This window comes from Drosophila rhopaloa, unplaced genomic scaffold (assembly GCF_018152115.1).
Source record: "Drosophila rhopaloa isolate 14029-0021.01 unplaced genomic scaffold, ASM1815211v1 contig_163, whole genome shotgun sequence".
NCBI lineage: Eukaryota > Metazoa > Arthropoda > Insecta > Diptera > Drosophilidae > Drosophila > Drosophila rhopaloa.
In genome coordinates this window covers 13104662-13118604 of record NW_025335043.1, presented here as the reverse complement: position 1 = coordinate 13118604, position 13943 = coordinate 13104662, and the positions used below count along the sequence as shown (strand labels likewise).

Sequence of the window (13943 nt, the reverse complement as noted above, 5' to 3'; positions counted from 1 at the left end):
TAAAAAGATTTTATTTAGTTTGGCTGATTTTCATTTGCCCGGCCTTTTTGCTGTATGCCGGAGGTACCCGTTTAGTAGGGTAGTTGTTCAGTTATGTAAAAATACCACGCAAAAGCGTTGGAAGTGTTGGATTTTTCGTTAAAAGGACGCAGTTAGGTTTTAAATACTTGTTGGGATGGTGCATTATAATATCAAGTGCAATTAGGTTTATGTTGTCGGATCGATCGGTCGTTACCGGGTTTCGCGGCGCGTTCTTTTAAACCCTTCCGAAAGTCCGTAAAAACAGCGCGCTGTTTCTAGTCTCCTTCCCCGCGCTTCCAATCCGCTGGCTACGCAACGGCATCTGCACAGCCCAATTCCACAACCTAACCATAAAGCCAGGCGGTTGTGCAATCGTGTATATAATCCACCTAAATAATGATCCAAGTCCGAATTGGGATGATGTTTGTGCCAGCTTTAATTCTCGCCACCTTCCTGCTAATCCCTGTCCATGGAACACCACTGGAGTGGGGTAAGCACACCGCTTTCCAATGGGTGGAAAAGAACAGTTAGGGGGAGATACTGCTCCTCTGGCAACCCTGGTGCCTAACCTTCATTTTTGCCGTTGGATGGACAATTAGAAATCAATTCGACATAAACAATGCAGCCAAAGGGTCTTATGTAACCGCTTGACATTAGCCGTAGCATATTACACACGCAAGTGTGCGTGCCTGCTATCAGCTGACTATCGGAGTTGCCCCGCTCCAAACGCTTTTTTATCTCCTTTATCAGTGGCAAAGGCGCGGTGTGCTATCAATGCACACGTTGCTGATAACTGATAGCTAATAGCAAAATTTTAATGTATGATAATCATTATTATTAGGCCTTTTATTGTTGTTGCGCTTTCCCTTTGAAAAGGTTACTGCACGCTCTCTTTCTCTTTCTCTTGCACACTCTATTTTTCACTAAACGTGGCCGGCCAAAACAACTGTTAAATACTTAACTTCCAACTCCCCAAACTGGAAAATCCGATGGCCCCTAGACGAGGGTTAAAATTTGAATTTTAAATTGGGTGAAGCTCCATGAAAAGGGAAATTCTCTGGTAAAAAATCTTCATTTTCTGAGGATTAGTACTTCATGAGCGTGGAGTTGGACTGTATTCGGCATTTGCCACCACTCTGGCCGCCATGTGACTGATTTACTTTGTCACGTATGCCACAATTTCGCCGGTTTGTTTAGATTCGGTGATTGTTGTTGCGATTTCTAAAATGTATTTTTTTCTTGGGTTTTCTGAGTCTCCTATTTCCCAAGAAGTGGATACCCAAAGTGCTGGCTGGCACTTTTCTGTATAAAATTACACCGACTGACGACAGTCTCGGAATTTCTGTATCGCAATCCGAAGCAAAAGATCCATTTAATTCCCTTCTAATCGGCCAAGCACAGATTGCTTGTGCAAATAAACCCAGAAACATATTGAATGAGCACGGGGTAGCCATCTGGAAACCCGATCTGGGCTTAGTAAATAATATTGATCTTTAACGAGATCGCTCCACGTGCGACTAGGGAACTTTCCCGAGGCATTCCATTAACACTTGTTCGCTTCATTACAAGATAACGCTAATGGTGGAAATCGTGATAGGAGCGTGCGAAAATCCATATCATACTGCTATTCTGAGAGATATCGCCTATTTCATGAGTTATATTGGGAAAGTCATAAGAATTATTGACCGTTGGTCAATCGAGCATTTTAAGTGGTCACTTATTAATCTCAATCACTTCACATGCAGTCTAATAATACCGTAAAAGATCCAGCTCCTGTAAATCCAATAGTTTAATGGGACTCTGCGTGAAAAAAATGTATGGTTAGTTAAGAGTTATCTTTTTATTATTCTTTTAAAAGTGTCTGAATACAAAATATCAAAAATACGAGGTCTTAGTAATTATGTTGTTAACTTAATGCTTTAAGATCAGAATAAACATAGTATAGAGAAAACTATTAATGGATCAGTTTTTTAGGACTCCCTAGCACTTCTTAGCCAGTAACTTAATCGACACCAAAGCTCCAGCAATAAACTCGCCATTACGTAGGTTTTATTGTAGATTGCCAATTTAGCATTTTCTGCATCGATAAAAACGTTGACCTCAAACCAGAAGCGTGGAGGTCGACGCGAAGCGATGGAAAGGTTCGTTCACAACTGCGTTTTGAGTGGTAAATGCGGCTTAACTTGGTTAGACTTTGTTTTTTGCAGCCCATTTTTACAACCATCGATAATTGCCCAGTGCTAAGATACATTTGTATGAATCATGAATAACCAATAACTATAGGCTATCAAAAACCACTTAATGGTAATAATGAAAATTTTGAAAACTCGGATTTTCTGAAACTCCGACAAGATTGAGTGGCAATACCCATTAGAAACTAAACTCAATACCAAGTTAACTTGGAGTTAAACAAGTTTGTCAAATATCTAGGTATCTGTTTTCGTTTTTTGCAGTTTGTTGTGGTCATTTGGTCTTTTCCACGGCGACAGTGACCTAGAAAGGTTTTTTGCCCACGAGCTAGGGCCAATGACCAGGTCGCAATTGATGGATATTCGATCTGGTCGATTGGTAATGGTGTTTTATTGTATGAGAAACTGTGAAAGTGAAGCCTTGATACGCTTCCATCCGATGCGGAACTGCTGTTTATTTTGGTTTCTGTTCCGCCAGCTGGAGTTTTCCCATTTCCGTGAGAGGAGAGTGGAAAAAGCGCGTCAGGATTGTTTGCTTTATTTGTTTGCAGGCCAGCAGGTGTCGCATTTACCCACCTGCCTGGCTACTTAAACAAATGACACGCCCCCAGAACATTGACAACAGGTTTTTGATCTCGTTGGGTATATAAAAGCTGAGAGGTAAAGGGAACGAAGCCAGAATTTTGAACGGAATCACCGCCATTTGCCGCTTATCAAATCTTGTCAAAAACATTTTTGCACGCTAAACTTGGGTATGCGATGTTTATGTGTACAAATTTCAAGGTTGCTGTTGATTAGGGAGTCGATACAATACCTATACTTATATAATATTGCCAAATCGAGCAGAGAACTAAAGGTGTTTTCTGAATCCTTATTTAAATGATTACAAAGCAACGTACGTCTATTTAAAGTACAACACCATTTAAACTCTTTAAACACTAAAATCAGATACCATAAGATAGCCTTGAATAACATAATAGAAAACTCTTTAGTGATTAAAATTAATTTTCTAGGTCACAAAAGTTGACATTACGTATCAAGGGATTTCCCTGGTGCTTTCACAGGTTGACGTCTTCAGATCCTCGTCGCTTGTTGATTAATTTACAACGCCTTATCAGTTGAGACCTTAGACACATACTAAATTTTGATGATTTGGAACTATTGAGTTTTCCAACGCGGACGGCGCCGCATTAAATAATCATTTAATATAAATAAAACGCAGTTCGTGCTAAATTCATTGCTGAATGTTGTTGCAAATTCAATTCGAGTCGCAATTTCCACAAATGGTGGAGCTTGATTGGAATTCGCGACATTTTTGGCAAGTTTAATGACGATGAGCGGGGGGCTCGACAAATTAATGGACGTTTGCCATTGATTGAGCTCAATTTCCGCAAATAACGCAAGGGGTCTTGGGCGGTTTCTACTCTTATCGATTTAGTGAAGTGTTGGGATCGGACACGTTTCTAGAGGCCTTCTAGAAACTATTATTGATTTTAACAAAATGTGTTTCACAATTGTGTTTTATCATACCGGATTCGAGATAAGATAACTTGGATAAATTCGAATATCCGATTATCAATTTGGATTCGAATTACATAAAGCTCTCATAATGGTTAATGAGTCAGTGGCAGTGGATTACGTTTTATCACGTAGCTGTCATGTCAATGATCGGTCGATAAATAAGTCCCGGTCCGAAAAACTAGTTTATTTCTTTTATTAAGCCTTTTAATAAACAAAAATTGGGTTTCTATTCTGATATCATTTAATTAAATTCTTTACTCTCTAATTTTTAGACTTTGCCGTCACACTGAGGACCAAGATCCAGTTCATGGACAGTTCCTGGCAGACGATAGCCACCGCTGCCCACGAGTTCGATGAGCTGTCCGCCCTCACCTTCGACGAGTCCGAGGAGCTGATCTACTTTAATGACCTGAAGCACCAGAACGGTAGCATATTCTCGCTGAGAAGGGACCTCCTTGCCTCCTCCCACGTAGTGGAGCAGGCGATTGCACGCACGGGAAATGAATCTGTGGGAGGATTAGCCTACGATCCGCTGAATATGAACCTCTTCTGGTCGGACACCCAGCAAAGGAAGATATTTTTCGCGTCTATCCACGGTTCTGGACCGCCAAAGGTCCTGGTGGACCTCAGCGCAGAGGGGGGACGACCAGATGGCGTGGCCGTAGATGTGTGCCGCCGGAAACTGTATTGGACCAACTCGAACATCACGCATCCCACCGTGGAACGGATCGATCTAGATGGCAACAACAGAACCGTGATCGTCGATTCCGCTATCTTCATGCCGAGGGGAATCGTGGTGGACCAGCTGTCCGATCGGCTCTTCTGGATCGACGACCTTGAGGGTGTGTTTTTTTCGGTGGAAAGCTCCATGTTAGACGGCACTGATCGCCAGGTGGTGCTGAAGGACAAGCACCACGAACCCTTGAACCTGGCTGTGTCAAATAATGCCATTTACTGGACAGACCGGACCACAAGGGCGGTTTGGAGTCACCCAAAAGTTCCAGCTATTAAGGTCACCACTGCAGATCCCACGGACTTTGATACTGACAGTGAACCGGAGCCGGCGGCGGATTGTCCCCTGGTGCGCGTAGCTAATCTAAGCGAGGAGGCTCGAGGAATCGTGGCACGAACGGGTTTCTACCAGAGACTGCAGAAGGACAATCACTGTGCTAGCATAGTGCGCAAGGTGAAGATGCGCTTGAATGAGCAGAGCAGGAAGCATGAAACACGCTCCCTGGTGGACCAAAAGATGAAAATTCTCGAAGACGATCGCTGCATGAACGGAGGCGATTACATGGCGTCCAGGGATCTATGCATATGTCCGACCGGTTTCAAGGGATCCCGATGCGAGATCAGGGAATGCCACCACTACTGTGTCCATGGCACCTGCCAGATGTCCGAGTCGGCGTACCCCGTGTGCTACTGCCAGCCAGGTTTCACAGGCGAGCGCTGCGAGGTCAGCATGTGCTCAGGACTGTGCCTCAATGGCGGCCACTGCCGAGTGTCCAAGGACGAGAAGGAACCGCCAACTGTGAGTGTGAGCTGTGAGTGCTCTTCTAAGTTTGGAGGAGCTCGCTGCGAGCAGAATTCCACGGAGATCTGCTCCCTCTTCTGCCGTCTGCTGAAGCACGAACCTAATATCTATGTGCCCTTCGGTTGCCATGACATGTAAGCCGTCTATTTACCTATATTTCCAAGGGCAGCAACTAACTATTTCTTATTTCGCTGCAGATGCGAGGAACTGGCTGAGAATAACAGCACCAACATCGCCATCCCCCAATACACGCACTTAGAAGTGTGCATCACTCCCAAAGTGTGGACCAGTAGCGTGATCATCATTCTTGTCGTCGGTATCGTGTCTAGCTTGCTACTGGTCGCTGTAATCGTCCACGGAATTCGCCGCTTGTACAAACCTAAGAGACCACGCATCAAGAAGACATTTGTGTTCCGCAAGCCGGCAAGGACCAACTCTGGCGGAGACACGCCGCTAACCAACCGCCCAAGCGAGCACTGTGAGATCACGATAGAGAACTGCTGCAACATGAACATCTGCGAAACGGTAAGGATGCCTATTTTAAGTCCAAAGAATCATTTTGAAAGACACTTATTTTTAATTACTTTGAATAACTAACTAATTTGACACTTTGCAGCCCTGTTTCGACCCCAAGCTGGTAGAGCAGTCGATGACCAAGTCCAGTTGCAAGGAGGACAAAAAGATACTCATCCACAACATGGAGGATGACCTGTACTAGGGCGCGGCGGACAGAAAACGACCAGCCCCCAAACTAAACCTTGTGATAGTCGTCGTCGTCGAGTGCGGATTGGTATTCGAGCTTGAAAAGCTGCTGCCCGCCCGGCCCTCGACCCCGTTAGCGCCAAGGTGCTCACCCAGGCAATCAGCAACTAGAAACCAATCACCAGCAATATGCAACTAGCAACATGCAACACCTGGAGCAACAGCCACTTTAAACTGATGAGCCTGGGCACTTAACACTCGCCAAACCAAACCATTTACTTAAGCCGAAGCAACATGTGTACTTAGATCCTGGGAACGTTCTTCGGTCTCGTTAATTTATTCGTAGGATCATTTCATACCAGGATTAGGATTTTTAGCTCAAAGCTCCATTTAAATTTTTACACATTTTTTTGGATTTTATTTTTTTTTTGGTTTTTATTTTGAATTTGTTCATGTTGAAATGATGAAAGCAAGTCGCACGACTGACATAAGCTTTAAAAATGGAATACGCACGGATAGCAACAGCCTGTAGATCGTAAGCGGACACAAAGACCATTGTGATTGTGAGTCATTGTTCATTTCCTGCTACCTTTAGTTGTGAAAAAAGAAACTAAAACAATAGATAATTGCCCCGTCCCACTAATATGCAAAATCTTGCCTCATCGGGTGATCCCTTTCCTCTCCTCACCCCAATCGTGCTCTTAAGAAACGTCAGAGAAAATTACCCAACAACAGTGGGGAATAACTCCCAGAAAGATCGAGAGTTGTACATATTAATGCATAGTTTAATTTTAGTCGTAGTCCTTAAGAAAAGGGTTGAATAAAGAAAAACTACATGCAGTTGTAAACGTTAATGAGTGCCTTTTTGCATTTCACCAGTTCCTCAAGAGACACACACATAATTGCTGGTATTAATCACTTTACAGAAGGTCACGTTCTTAAAAATATAAACAGAGCCAATAGCGAATGACATTAATCCATTCAAAACAGTGGGGAATAACTCCCAGAAAGATCGAGAGTTGTACATATTAATGCATAGTTTAATTTTAGTCGTAGTCCTTAAGAAAAGGGTTGAATAAAGAAAACTACATGCAGTTGTAAACGTAAATGAGTGCTTACTTGCATTTCACCAGTTCCTCAAGAGACACACACATAATTACTGGTATTAATCACTTTACAGAACGTCACGTTCTTAAAAATATAAATAGAGACAATAGCGAATGACACTAATCCATTTCTTTGGCTGGAGTTTTTAACTTTTTCCGATATTTCGATTCGCTTTCACATAAACAATCAATAATTGCCAATTTGTATTATTTTTATATTAAGTTACTTTTATTTTACACCTGACGTTATACGGGTTGCGATCGCTTTTTGAAAAACTTTGAGATTGAAAAAAGTGTTGCAGCGTCCCGATAAATTAAATATACTACAAATCAGTAGATATATTGGGGGTAATCCATTTCTTAAAGGTGTAATGGCAGCGTTTTAAAATTAAAATTGCCATACTATCAAACCGTTGGAAAAATAATATCATTTTTATAATACATGTTTAAAAACAGCTTATAATATGGAAAACTGAGTAAATTTAAACACGATTTTTAGCGTTGCCAGAAGTTTACCCACAATCGATAGGCGCATCATAATCGACCAAAGTACCACCACTATTTCGTATCCATCTTGACAAATTTTTCGCAAAAGAAATCGAAGTTAACAAATAACAGCGTTTTGGATAACAAATCGCCACTGGAATATCTAGAAAACAGCGAGAATGGTTGGTATTATTGAAAGCTGATACAATTGCTACGAAGGACAGGGTTTTCGACTTGTTTCCGACATCGCGTGTTTTCAAGAGCCTGTGAAATTTGCGCATTTTTTCGGTGCCCGAACGGTGGCGTTGCAGTAAGCGGTTTAGGGGCAGTGCGTAAAAAGGGTGAGGGGAAGAGTCAGCGGAGCACCCGGTGACCTTGCCTCCATTTGGGACTACGACGTCACAGTCCCGGACCCCTGCGATGTGTGTATCTATTCGAATAAACACCACGCGCTCGCACCTCCGATTTTGACAATAGAAAAGTACAGCCCTTTGGTTCAACACACGGAGTTTACCTGAGACAGGCATTGTGAAGCACCCTTGTTTAAGATACAACTATAACATATGGTTATTGTTATCTATTTTGTCGGCAATATTTGCTAAAACCTTCATTACATATGTGTAACAAATTAACATGTACTGAAAATTGTCTAAGAAAGCAGAATAGTATTGTGATTGTATAATATCCAGTTTCTCCGTAAAGCCAAAATATATAATATAGTTTCAGTTTTATACTTGCAATGTATTACACCAGACTACACCACTGGGTAGCCAATTTTCCCTTTGTTAAGATGAATTTTCTTAAACATTTCATTCAGTTTCGCTGTGAACAAATAATAAGCAATCTTCAGTTCAATTGATATTTAGTTTTTACTAAACTGGGATAGAGTTTATTATATGCGACGCTATAATTATCTTTGTGTAAAAAAAACAAATGCACATGCTTCAATACAGTCAAAACAAATAAACTGATGAATAAATCTTTTGCTGCTGTACAGATTTATTCATCCTTTTACTTGTTTGGACTGAAATGAATATAATAAAATGTTTGCAAAGATAATTAATTTAACATTGTTTAATTATTTAAACTTTTAAGTAGATAAAACTCCTATCAAAAACCCAAATACTATTTCCTAAGGGTCAGAGGTTTCCGTATGCATTGAAAACGGCCACTATTAACTTACTAATCATACTTAAAGACAATTAAAATTAACTCCTTAATTCTTTTACAGGGCAGCAACGATAGAGCATCGAGATCGCCGCGTTCGGATGATCAGCGCGAGATCAGCGATATGCCGGCCACCAAAAGATCGCGCTCCGACTCGGGTGAGTTTCCCAGCTGTCCGTCTATAAATAACTATGTATGATGGAATGATAACCGTGGCGATCAGTACATCGCTCCCAAAAACATTTTGTGTATGTCTGAAAATAAGCTTGGCACATAGGTTAATCAACAAATCAACGGAATCCACGAGGAGCCGGCAAAATTGTATTGTATTTTTTGGTTGTCCAAGCATAAAACATAAGCACATCTTATATTTTCTCTCCTACTTGTACTTGTACTCTACTCTACTCCGTTGCATCTAAGGGCAGCACTGACGCCACTAAATAATCGGTTTTTCTTTTTGTTCTGCTTAAGTAATTGCAGACTTCATAAACGCACGATGAACTCTAACTCAGACTGTGAGGTGTGAGGTGAGGTGAGAGTCAAACAAATCGATTTGAGAGTCAGTCTATCGCCAAAGTCGAAAAAGGCGCGATCCCCAGTCGATAAACCAAACCAAACATATATGCTAAATAACGAAAGCGAAAGCGCAATGAAATGCGTATGCGTATTGTTGTTAAATCTAGGGCATAAGTGAGTCCCGAAACGAACCGAAACGAGTCGACGAATCGCCAGAACTAATCCAAAATGCATATATAACTATTATCTCTCTCTTTCTCTTTCTTCTATATCTCTCTTTTTTAGTTCTCGTAAGCGTTTTTCTACCTTTTAAGTTTGTTCCGCCTAAGACTAAGTTTTATCGAGATCGAAATCGAGGTCGGGTATTCGAGATCGAGAGAGAGATGACCAATTAGATAACTCCACTACTACTCTACTACTACCAATCTACTACTACTACCAATCAGCCACAAAACAGCCCAACCAGAACATCGACATTAATCCGCTTCTAACCACCTCGCCACCACGTCGTCGTGTGCCGCCAGCCGGGGACTGATCTGGGTCCTGATCCTGTTTGTGATTCTGATTCTGGCTCCGGTCCTTGCATTTACATTAAGTACCAATGATTTTGTGTTTTGCCTTAGCTAGTTCAGATCAACCGTCCGTCCTGTGCTATCTGTGTGATAAATGGGGTACTAAAAACTCACTTAATCCGTCGTTAATCGCCCGATCTGCCCGATCACCATCCGCAACTAGTTATCATTAACTTTTGGCCCGCGGGTCGAGCTCTCTGCGAGCTTCGTCTTCAAAAAAAAACATTAATCGAGGGTAGATAACAGCTTTATATAGGTAGGGCGGTGGAGAACCTAACCAACTTAAACATATTGTTGCTCTTATTATCGTTTCAGCGTCTTGTTTTCTTTTTTTTATTTTTCTCTTTTTATCACTGAGCAATGTAAAATGTGTGTGACCCTTCTTCAAGTCAGTTACCACGCCCCAACTCATGGAAATCGAATACGATACGAAAACCGCACCTAAGGTTGCTTATAATTTCTAATTTTTATAAACTACTCGCCAGAGCTGAGCACACACGAGGATATCGGCAAATCCCCAAGGCCCAGCTCGTGTTTTTTTCTGGAGGGGATTCCCCGGATATCCTGTTGTGTGCACAGTTCGCAATATCGCCCACAACCGGATGTGTGTCGGCAGATGAATTTTGATTTGATACGCATTACACATAACTCGAAACATTATCTCCTATTTATATATATATATATATACATATATAATATCCACACTTGCATTACATACACTACGTATCAATCAATTGCCTATCGATAAGCGAATATGTTTTATTTGACGGGAGCTTTCTCTTTTTATTCTTGCATTTTCCAGCCTTGACAAATAAATGACAAAAACTCAAGCCCCTCTGCATAAATGATAGACTCATAGACTCTCATCCAACGCAAAACAAACGAAAAGCGAAACCATTAACCTTAAGTATTATCCAATAATCCATAATCGTGACAATAATACCGATTCCCCATCGATAGACGTGCTATTGTGGCGCGCGAGTCAAAATCCAATCGAGGAGCCACCGGCGGCAGCCTCTATATGATTAACAATTTGTTTTCTTATTTTTTCTTTTTTGTCTTCATCTTTCTTGCAGGCTGCAGGCAGTTTTTGTCTTTATTTAAGCGGTTTCAAACGCAATCTCTTGACCAATTTGTCCCACTTTTGCCTTCGGAAATGACAGAACAAACCAAAAAAAAAAAAGAAAGAAAATCGAACAAGTCAAATGAAAAGTCGAATCCCAAACAAATTGCATAGCTGATGATCAACTGAACTGAACTCCCTCCCCAGTATGAGATGCACTAATCCCTCTTCCCAATTCTAGGCAAGTCCACGGATTCGAAAATTCCCTACCTTTCGCAGCCCCTGTATGACCTCAAGCAGACGGGCGATGTCAAATTCGGTCCGGGCACCCGATCGGCGCTCCTCGGTCTCCTGGGCGGCGCCCTACCCAAGCTATCCTCAGAGCAGCACGACCTGGTCAGCAAGGCGAAGAAATACGCCATGGAGCAGAGCATCAAGATGGTGCTTATGAAGCAAACGCTGGCCCACCAGCAGCAGCAACTAGCCACTCAGCGAACTCAGGTTCAGAGACAACAGGCACTGGCCCTTATGTGCAGGTGAGCTAAGGTGTTCCAGGAATAAGGGATAATTCTGTTTTATTGGGATTATGATGCAAACTCTTTGAATGTCTGGCGAAGATTGGTTCTCACGTCTGTAGCTCCGCGTTACTGGAGGCAGTCGAGGTGGAACCAATCACTGTGCGCTCTTAGCTGATAAGATCTGACTCCAACCCCAAGAATTTCCTTTTACGTTTACTAATTAAAAGATTAGAGACTAATTAACTTTTTCTTTTAGAGTCTACGTGGGCAGCATTTCGTTTGAGCTCAAGGAGGATACCATTCGCGTGGCCTTCACACCCTTTGGTCCCATCAAATCAATCAACATGTCCTGGGATCCCATCACCCAGAAGCACAAGGGATTCGCCTTCGTAGAGTACGAGATACCCGAGGGCGCCCAGTTGGCACTGGAACAAATGAACGGAGCCCTAATGGGCGGACGAAACATCAAAGTGGGTCGACCCAGTAACATGCCACAGGCGCAGCAGGTCATCGACGAGGTGCAGGAGGAGGCCAAGAGCTTCAACCGTATCTACGTTGCCTCCATCCATCCTGATCTGTCCGAGGAGGACATTAAGAGTGTCTTCGAGGCCTTCGGACCGATCCTCTACTGCAAGCTAGCCCAGGGCACCTCCCTGCACACGCACAAGGGCTACGGTTTCATCGAGTATGCCAATAAACAGGCCATGGATGAGGCCATAGCAAGCATGAATCTCTTTGATCTTGGAGGACAATTACTGAGGTGCGTGTGTAGTATTTAAGCGAGTTATTTCAAATATTTAATCAACCTACCTCTTATAGAGTGGGTCGTTCTATTACGCCGCCGAATGCCTTGGCCTGTCCCACAACGAACTCCACAATGCCTACGGCCGCGGCAGTAGCTGCGGCGGCAGCAACGGCCAAGATCCAGGCTCTGGATGCGGTGGCCAGTAATGCTGTATTAGGCTTGTCGCAAAACACGCCCGTCATGGCAGCCGGAGCAGTTGTGACCAAGGTGGGAGCCATGCCGGTGGTTTCGGCAGCCACATCGGCGGCTGCCCTACATCCTGCCCTGGCTCAAGCGGCTCCTGCTCTTCTTCCGCCGGGAATTTTCCAGGCACCCACTCCCGTTGCTCCCAGTCTACTGGGAGTTCCTGCAGGCCTGCAGCCTCTTCAGGCGGTGGTGCCTACTCTTCCGCCACCCGCTCTTTTGGCCACGCCCACTCTGCCCATGACTGTCGGCAGTGTTGGTGTTGGCATAGTGCCTACGGTGGCCACTTTAGCGGGTGTGGAGGCCAGCAATGGAGCAGCAGCTGCTGCCGCTCTTTCGGCAGCTGCGAATAATGCCGCTGTAACGGCAGCAAGTCTTTCGGAAAACATCAAGAAGGCCCACGAGAAGCAGCAGGAGGAGCTGCAGAAGAAACTCATGGACGAGGGCGATGTGCAGACGCTGCAGCAGCAGGAGAACATGTCCATCAAGGGTCAGAGTGCCCGGCAGCTGGTAATGCAGCGGCTTATGCGGCCGGTGGATTCACGGGTGATTATCCTGCGGAATATGGTTGGTCCTGAGGATGTGGACGAGACCTTGCAAGAGGAGATACAGGAGGAGTGCAGTAAATTCGGCACCGTAAGCCGAGTAATCATCTTCAACGAGAAGCAGACGGAGAACGAGGACGATGACGAGGCGGAGATTATCGTTAAGATCTTTGTGGAGTTCTCGGCAGGAGCTGAGGCCATGCGAGGAAAAGAAGCACTCGACGGGCGATTCTTTGGCGGCCGGAGAGTAGTGGCGGAGCTCTACGACCAGGGTATTTTTGATCAGGGTGATCTTTCCGGTTAGAGGGAAAAGAAGGAGGTCTGAACCAAGATTCCCCCGAACTTTGTTCTGTCATTTTTTACGTAGCACCTAAAACGAAAACGATGCAAGTTTATTTATTACGCCAGTCCTGAAACGATCGACCATTGTTGAGCGGCGCGGCAGCCAGATTACAATTATGATTATGATGAGATGATTCTGCAACGCAGTGATTTAGATTTAAAGAAAGATCCCCGTAGCGAGGAGAGCGATTTTCAGTGTTTTTGTATTATTGCTTGCCCTCGGAACACAGAAAACCACAACTGAAACCCCAAACGAGCACACAACGCAGACTAACAACGTGTACATTTTACATTTGATTAATTTCAGCGCTTAACTTACAAAATAAATAATAATTTCCCTTTAAAATTGGATTTGTTTTTATGACTGGATTAAAATGGCAAATCTCATTTCATGTTTACTAACTTATTAGAAAAGATATTTAAGTATTTTTGTTAGTAATTGTTTGATTGAAACTTTAATTATAAATAAAAAGTGCCAGAAATCTGAATTCTTTATTCTATTTTAAACTGGGCGCCAACCAGATTGCTCGTTTTACATCACCATATGATTTGATATTATTATTAAAATTAAGATTAACTTAATATGATCTGAATTTTGTTTAATTAGGTAGGAGTTTTTGATATTTAACTAAGGTTGAAAAATAGTTTAGTTCGCTAAAACTATTCCTCAAGT

At 43.0% G+C, this 13943-nt stretch overlaps 2 protein-coding genes across 6 annotated transcripts; both read left to right on the top strand.

Annotated features, from left to right (window-relative positions):
- The first annotated feature begins 135 nt into the window (after positions 1–135).
- Positions 136–6821, top strand: LOC108039953 (protein cueball). The gene is made up of 4 exons (XM_017117142.2): positions 136–511; positions 4004–5399; positions 5463–5790; positions 5882–6821. The coding sequence occupies exons 1-4, from the start codon at positions 418–420 to the stop codon at positions 5981–5983; spliced, it is 1920 nt and encodes a 639-aa protein (XP_016972631.1). The 5' UTR covers positions 136–417; the 3' UTR covers positions 5984–6821.
- An 800-nt stretch (positions 6822–7621) lies between these two features.
- On the top strand, positions 7622–13616 carry LOC108039984 (poly(U)-binding-splicing factor half pint). Of its 5 annotated transcripts, none has more exons than XM_017117199.1 (5): positions 7622–7741; positions 8791–8884; positions 11119–11413; positions 11652–12155; positions 12215–13616. In XM_017117199.1, exons 1-5 carry the CDS (start codon positions 7739–7741, stop codon positions 13230–13232), a joined length of 1914 nt encoding a protein of 637 aa, XP_016972688.1. In that variant the 5' UTR covers positions 7622–7738; the 3' UTR covers positions 13233–13616. The 5 variants fall into 5 exon arrangements, with proteins under 5 accessions (XP_016972688.1, XP_016972690.1, XP_016972689.1 ...); XM_017117201.2 differs by lacking the exon at positions 7622–7741 and adding an exon at positions 9207–10260 and having other exon boundaries at positions 10617–11413; XM_017117200.2 differs by lacking the exon at positions 7622–7741 and adding an exon at positions 9198–10260 and having other exon boundaries at positions 10617–11413.
- The last annotated feature ends 327 nt before the right edge of the window (positions 13617–13943 follow it).